The 8,001-nt window shown below is 34.8% G+C and overlaps 1 protein-coding gene across 1 annotated transcript; it reads right to left on the bottom strand.

The window, feature by feature from the left end:
* Positions 1-211: 211 nt before the first annotated feature.
* On the bottom strand, positions 212-7,104 carry hspb1 (heat shock protein, alpha-crystallin-related, 1). The gene is made up of 3 exons (XM_079606288.1): positions 6,634-7,104; positions 2,936-2,999; positions 212-1,737 (listed from the first exon to the last, which is right to left on the bottom strand). The coding sequence occupies exons 1-3, from the start codon at positions 7,031-7,033 to the stop codon at positions 1,569-1,571; spliced, it is 633 nt and encodes a 210-aa protein (XP_079462414.1). The 5' UTR covers positions 7,034-7,104; the 3' UTR covers positions 212-1,568.
* Between the last annotated feature and the right edge of the window lie 897 nt (positions 7,105-8,001).

The raw sequence follows: 8,001 nt of genomic DNA, 5'->3' as shown, positions 1-8,001 counted from the left end.
TTTATTACAGTGATGTAGAGCATTATGTAATGCCTCAGAAACCCGAAGGCATCAGTAATTGATGTGGCAATTAAAAGTTTAATATGGAGTCAGATTGGTTTTTAAAAGGATGCAATATCGCTAAACCGCTACAGTATTTGACTACTGGTTAACATAACTAATAATAGCTAACATGGACCAGGTGACAGAAGCAGATGAAAACAATGAATACGATTATGAAAACAAACATTATTTTTATTGTGCATGACTGTGTATGTTTACTAGTGGTTCAGAAAAGGTGTTAAAACTGTAGCAAAACCAGCAGTAAAACTGAAGAAATGTCCATAATTCAGCTCAAAATCAAAAGAAAAAAAATCTTGCATAAAGAACAATCATATTTTAGAGCCATTTTGACATTATTTTAAATTCTCACATTATTGTAGTGCAAAAAAAATTGTAATCAGAAAAAATTGGTTCCTCTAGACAATATATATTTTTTACAAATATATATGATTAAATTCACTGCAACAAATACTACCAATATAAATGCTGTGTGTAAATAATAAATATTTTTCAGTGTTTATTATTCAATATTTTTCATTGCAATAAGAATGGGGTAAAATAGTTAATTGACATGAAAACATATTATTGGCTTATTTTGTAAAAAATTTTGTAGTTATTCTCTCTTTTGATTTGGGGGTGAAATATGGGCATGTTTTCGAGAGATTTCTGTGCACATTGTGATTTACTACGAGTAGAAGAGAGGAGGAGAAGAAAGAATTGATGAAAAAGAATAGATGAAAAACAAAAACATAAAAAATGAGATGGGAATGCAGTGTGTGTGTGTGTGTGTGTGTGTGTGTGTGTGTGATAGGGTTAGTGTAAGTGGACAGAATATACAGTTTGTACAGTATAAAAACCATTACGTCTATGGAGAGAGTCCCCACAAAGATAGTGAACCAGACAGTGTGTGCATGTGTGTGCGTGTGTGTGTGTGTGTGTGTGTGTGTGCGTGCGTGCGTGCGTGCGTGTGTGTGTGTGTGTGTGTGTGTGTGTGTGTGTGTGTGTGTGTGTGTGTGTGTGTGTGTGATAGGGTTAGTGTAAGTGGACAGAATATACAGTTTGTACAGTATAAAAACCATTACGTCTATGGAGAGAGTCCCCACAAAGATAGTGAACCAGACAGTGTGTGCATGTGTGTGCGTGTGTGTGTGTGTGTGTGTGTGTGTGTGTGTGTGTGCGTGCGTGCGTGCGTGCGTGTGTGTGTGTGTGTGTGTGTGTGTGTGTGTGTGTGTGTGTGTGTGTGTGTGTGTGATAGGGTTAGTGTAAGTGGACAGAATATACAGTTTGTACAGTATAAAAACCATTACGTCTATGGAGAGAGTCCCCACAAAGATAGTGAACCAGACAGTGTGTGCATGTGTGTGCGTGTGTGTGTGTGTGTGTGTGTGTGTGTGTGTGCGTGTGTGCGTGTGTGCGTGTGTGTGTGTGTGTGTGTGTGTGTGTGTGTGTGTGTGTGTGTGTGTGTGTGTGTGTGTGTGTGTGTGTGTGCGTGCGTGTGTGTGTGTGTGTGTGTGTGTGTGTGTTGCTCAGGGTTTCTTCGTCGTGCTGCCGGTCAGTGCGCTGCTGCCAGTATTCACAGGGATGTTGATTTCTGAGCCCTGGATGGCAGGTTTGGGCAGAGGAGCTTCGATGGTCAGGACGCCCTCAGGAGACAGACTGGAGGTGATCTTCTCAGAGTCCACACCAGGGGGCAGACTGCAACACAACACACTCCTGTCACATACCTTTCAAAACAGTGTGATGATGATGATGATGATGATGATGATGATGTGAAATATTATGCAATGTGAGATGCATGAATCATTGTCAAAAGCTTGTTACTATCTGTCCTGGATATCAAGTGTGCTTCATCAGCAAATTATGAGATAGTCATTATTTTGAGATAAAAAGCCATAATTATATCACAATAAGTTGAATTTATGAGATACTAATTCATAAGTTTAAGATAATAAGCCATTTTATGATTAAATAAGCTGAAATTATAAGATACTAAGTCATAATAAGTCAATTATGACATAAAAGTCATAATCGTGACAAAAAGTTTAAATTATAAGAATTTAAGGCATAATTTACTAGATTAAAAAAAATGATAGGCTACAAATGCATAAATTACATAAAATGTCAATATGAGATGTCATAATTATGAAAAAAAGCCATAATTGACCCTTCGCAGGGAGCTTGATTGACAGGTGATGTGACCAATCATACTTCGCCATCCGCCATTTTGTCCGACAAAGCAGTCAGGAGAGTTAGTAGATTAACGTTGGAGGATGTGAACTTGAGAAGCGGAGTGTACTGACGTCTTTCCGCGGTTAAAACAACATTCCTTCTGATGTTCATTCATGTTTATTTGATGCTATAAATGAACTAGAAGGAAGAGATGATCGGTTCACGAGCGGCTTTAACTGAGGCGACACAGCGATCTGTCACGACACATTAAACAGCCACAAAACGGTATTTATTGTTTACATTTCTTTTTTTTTAAATGACCACATTTGAAAGGTGAGACTTTCTTTAATATGTTTAATATCAAAAGTAACCGAAAAGTAACCTGGTCTGTCAGCGTGTTGTCAGTCTCCTCTCTGCTCCACGATGTGTTTTTCACTGCGTGAGAACATGGTGTGTGTGTGTGTGTGTGTGAGAGAGAGAGCCCCAGCGTAGCTTGTCGAACATAGCGACAGTAACTAAGGGGGGCGGGTCTTTGCGAACGGACAATAAGTCGAAAATATGAGATAAAGTCATAATAATGAGATAAGTAAAATGTTATAACTGTGACAAAGTTTAAATAATGAGATATTAAGACATAATTACCAGATTAAAAAATATTTATGAATAAAAAAAAATCATAATTATAACAAAAAGTCTAAATGATGAAGTGTGCTTCAGAACTCACGTGTATTTCCTGGTGAAACATCTGGACACGAAGCCGTGTTCATCCTTCCTCTCCTCGTGTTTTCCTGCACGGAAAAGAAGAAACACACAAATGAGATTATTCCTCTCAGATTCTGCATTAAAAGGAGAACAAATGGAGACGTTTGCTCTAAGATCTAAAGATTTCTAATCAAAATCACATTGGATCAAATGATGTGCAATCCACTCTCAACAGTTATCTCTGTTTTTATATGAAACCAACCACCCTTATTTATTTTTCATTATTTCATTACACTCTAAAAATTGCTGGGTTGTTTTAACCCCAATTTTATTTTTTTATTTTTTTAGTTACATTTTTTTTTTTTTTACAAAACACATAAACAAAAAGAAACACAAGGAGAAAAAAAAAGAAAAGAAAAACCTCTCTCCGCAAGGCAAGATAATAAATAATCACAAAAATAGAAATAAACAGTAATAAGCATAGATCTACATCTAGTTGGGTCAGGATGTTCAAAAAAGATCAGATCAAAGTCATCTAGTTTTCCTCGGATAGAGGATATTTTTTTTATTTTTTCAAATTTGAGTCAAATATGGACAAAAACAACCATTAAAATTGTTAAAAACAAAACAAAACAAAAAAACACTTGAAACAACCCAGCCTTTTTTAGAGTGTAGCAACAACCTAGGACTGTTTTGCATTATCAATCACGTTCATGAATTAATGTCACACGTCACACTTCTCTGTGACAGTAATGAGTGTGTATTGACTGAGCTTCACGCTTCCTCTGTTATATAAAGCACGTGTGTAACACAACATGATGCTTTTGACCTCGCTGTCCTCAGTGTTCCTCCCAGCTCAGACTCTGGGTAACCCAGCACCGGCTCTGTGTGTGTGGACAACAAACCCCAGAAGACCCTCCTCATCGGACAGAGACAGAGATGGATGCGATATGAGAGTCGTTAAAAGAGTCCAGTGTGTGTTACTTCACTAGATCAACATGAAACGCTCCATATATTCACCTGCCATTTTACTTCTGAAATCTGATGCATTTCTTTTGCACACCAAACAACAAAGATCTTAAAATGAGAAATGACACAAAGTCTGGTGATGAGCTATGAAATAACTCGCGTGCACACGTCAGTTAGCACACATTATCCTGCCGGTGTAACCGCTCTGTGCTCTGCGGTGTAATATCTCAGGAATGTAGCTGGCCTCATTTATCAGCTCCCGCCCTACAGAAGATAAAACTGTTTTTCAGCAGCTTTCCTTCACACTCGGCCACCTCTCTTCCTCGTTCCCCATTCACACCGCATTAGACAAAAACAACGCATTGGTAAATCATAATTAGCACACAAAACGTCTTAATTATGAGATACTACAATAAGTCATAAGTATGAGATAAAAAGCCATCATTATGACACAATAAGTCGAAATTATGAGATAAGTCAATTATGATTATGACATAAAAAGTAATAATTGAGAGAAAAAAATGACATAATAAAAATACATAATTATGACACTTATGAGTTGAAATTATGAGATAAAAAGCCATAATTATGACACAATAAGTCGAAATTATGTGATACAAAGTCATAATTATGAGATAAAAAGCCATAATAATTATTACACAATAAGTCGAAATTATGAGAAACTAAGTCATAATTATGAGATAAAAATACATAATTATGACACAATCAGTTGAAATTATGAGATACTAAGTCATAATTATGAGATAAAAAGCCATAATTATGACACAATAAGTCGAAATTATGAGGAGTCAATTATGATTATGACATAAAAAGTAATAATTGAGAGAAAAAATTACATAATAAAAATACATAATTATGACACTTATGAGTTGAAATTATGAGATAAAAAGCCATAATTATGACACAATAAGTCGAAATTATGTGATACTAAGTCATAATTATGAGATAAAAATACATAATTATGACACAATCAGTTGAAATTATGAGATACTAAGTCATAATTATGAGATAAAAAGCCATAATTATGACACAATAAGTCGAAATTATGAGATACTAAGTCATAATTATGAGATAAAAATACATAATTATGACAATAAGTTGAAATTATGAGATACTAAGTCATAATTATGAGATAAAAAGCCATAATTATGACACAATAAGTCGAAATTATGAGATAAGTCAATTATGATTATGACATAAAAAGTCATAATTGAGAGAAAAAATTACATAATAAAAATACATAATTATGACACAATAAGTTGAAATTATGAGATAGTAAGTCATAATTATAAGATAAAAAGCTATAATTATGACACAATAAGTTGAAATTATGAGATAAGTCAATTATGGCATAAAAATGCCAGTTCATAATTACGAGATTAAAAATCAATTATCAATAAAAAAAATCATAATTATAACAAAAAGTCTAAATTATGACATACTTAAAAAAAACTGAGATAAAAAAAAGTTACATTATGAGATAGTCATAATTACAAAATAAACATTAACATTATGTACACAAACAAACACAATACTGGCTGTCTTCATCAACACTACATCTATGGCTTGAACATTTCAGACAGAACAAACTGAGCTGTTCTTCTTGTGACTAGTTGGAATTATGAGATACTAAGTAATAATTATGAGATAAAAAGTTGAAATTATGAGATACTAAGTGATAATTACGAGGTAAAAAAAATATATTATGAATAAAAAAATGCATAATTATAACAAAAAAGTCAAAATGATGACACACTAAGTCATAATTACAAAATAAACATTTAAATTTATGAGTCTAAAAAGTCAGAATTCATAATATTGATTCACCAAAGCATGATTTTTTTTTTTCTTGTGTGGCAGAAAGGGACTTCTATACTTCCTGGACTTTTCTTTCAAAACAACAACACAAATACAATTTCCTTCCTCAAAGCGAAATATTAACTTTTATAGTAGCTTTTAGACACCCCAATCTAGCCAAAATCTAAAGTCTATTGTCTTCACTAAGTTCTCAATGTGTTTGAATCGGCTGGTGTTTTGGTGATTACTAAATGAACTAAATAATGAGATACTAAGTCATAATTATGAGATAAAAAGCCATAATTATGACACAAAAAGTCAAAATTAAGAGATACTAAGTCATAATTATGAGATACGTCAGTTATGACAAAAGGCATAATTGAAAAAAAAGTAAATTAATTTAAAATAATTACAAGATTAAAAATCAATTATGACAATAAATTGAAATGAGATAGTACTAAGTCATAATTATGAGATAAAAAACATAATTATTACACAATAAGTTGAAATGATGATATACTAAGTCATAATTATGAGATAAAAAGCCATAATTATGACACAATAAGTAAAAATTATGATACTAAGTCTGAGATACGTCAATTATGACAAAAGGTAAGGGAGATTTTTTTTAAGTCATAATTACAAGATTAAAAATCAATTATTGATACAAATGCTTAATTATGACATAAAAGGTAAAACAAATATGAGATACTAAGTGTCAATTATGAGATTAAAAAATTGAAATGATGAGATACTAAGTCATAATACATAAAATAAACATTGAATTCATGATTATGATTCACCAAAGCATGATTTTTTTTCTTGTGTGGCAGAAATAGACTTCCTAGACTTTTCCCTTCAACACAAATCCAGTGTAATCTCCTTCCCAGAGCTAAATATGAACTTTACAGCATCTTAAGAGTAAGTGCTCACCGCTGATCTCCACCACGCCATCTTTGGTCTTCACCGTCAGCTCCTCGGGGGCGAAGTGATTGACATCCAGGCTGATCTTCCAGGCGTCCTGAGTCTGCTTTATCTCGGACATTCCCGAGCTCAGCTGTCGGGAAAAGGCCCGTCCGTAGTTCTGCGGAAGCATCCCGGCGGGAGGAGACATGGGCATCGGAGCCGGACTCTGCATTAAACAGGCCATGTCGGGGTGTCCGAAGGAGCGCATGTATCCCGGCCAGTGCGTGCTGGGGAAAGTGGGAAGCTCCTCGGAGAAGGGTGGCATCCCGAAGGTTTGGTCGAAGAGCCGGCTGCCCTGGTACCAGTCCCGGAAGGGATCCCAGGATTGGCCGTGCATGAAGCTGAAGGGAATCCGTCTCTCGGCCATGGCTTGAGTTTGAGTTCTCGCTCTGAAAGTTGTTCAGGAGAGTGTCGTGTCCCGTTTGGGAGAGCTGGGATTTATACGGCCGACCCCCTTCCACACCAGTGCAACACCTCCTCCCATCCGGATATTTATGGAAGTGACTAGAATGTCTATTCACGGACGGCTTCGCATGAGACATTTTCATTCCTGTATTGTGTATGATGCCAAAAAACAGTCGAGTCACCTTCATTCATATACCGGTGAATCATTATAATCAGTAATTCAACTTAAAAAGTGAAACTAATATATTATATAGACTCATTACATGCAAAGTGAGATATTTCAAGCCTTTATTTGTTATAATTGTGATGATTATGGCTTACAGCTTATGAAAACCTTTTCACAATATTCTAATTTTGAATTTGGGGTTTTCATAATCTGTAAGCCATAATCATCACAATTATATCAAATAAAGGCTTGAAATATCTCACTTTGCATGTAATGAGTCTATATAATATATTAGTTTCACCTTTTAAGTTGAATTACTGAAATAAATGAACTTTTGCACCATATTCAAATTTTTCCAGTTTCACATTTATAAATTTTGGCTTTACAGCGGATCTAGAATAAAGTTATTGTCCAGCTAAAGTCACGGATGGCCTCGTATGAGACATTTTCATTCCTGTAGTGTGTATGATGCCAGAAATACATAACTGTATGGCAAACAGGAGAGCGCTTGCAATAACATTATGAGATCTTAATAAACAATTTCTCATATTGTATTGAATTAAGAGTAATGGTGCATGTGTATCAGTGCAACTCAAATGTGACCCTGGACCACAAAACCAGTCACATGGGTACATTTTTTAAAATTGAGATTTATACATCACATGAAAGCTGAATAAATAATCTCTCCATTGATGTGTGGTTTGTTAGGATAGGACAATATTTGGTCGAGACACAACTATTGAAAATCTGGAATCTGAGGAGCA

The sequence above is a fragment of the Phoxinus phoxinus genome (genome assembly GCF_949152265.1).
Source record: "Phoxinus phoxinus genome assembly, chromosome: 3".
Lineage (NCBI taxonomy): Eukaryota > Metazoa > Chordata > Actinopteri > Cypriniformes > Leuciscidae > Phoxinus > Phoxinus phoxinus.
The sequence above is the reverse complement of the archived record's forward strand: the minus strand, read 5'-3'. Positions and strand labels throughout refer to the sequence as shown.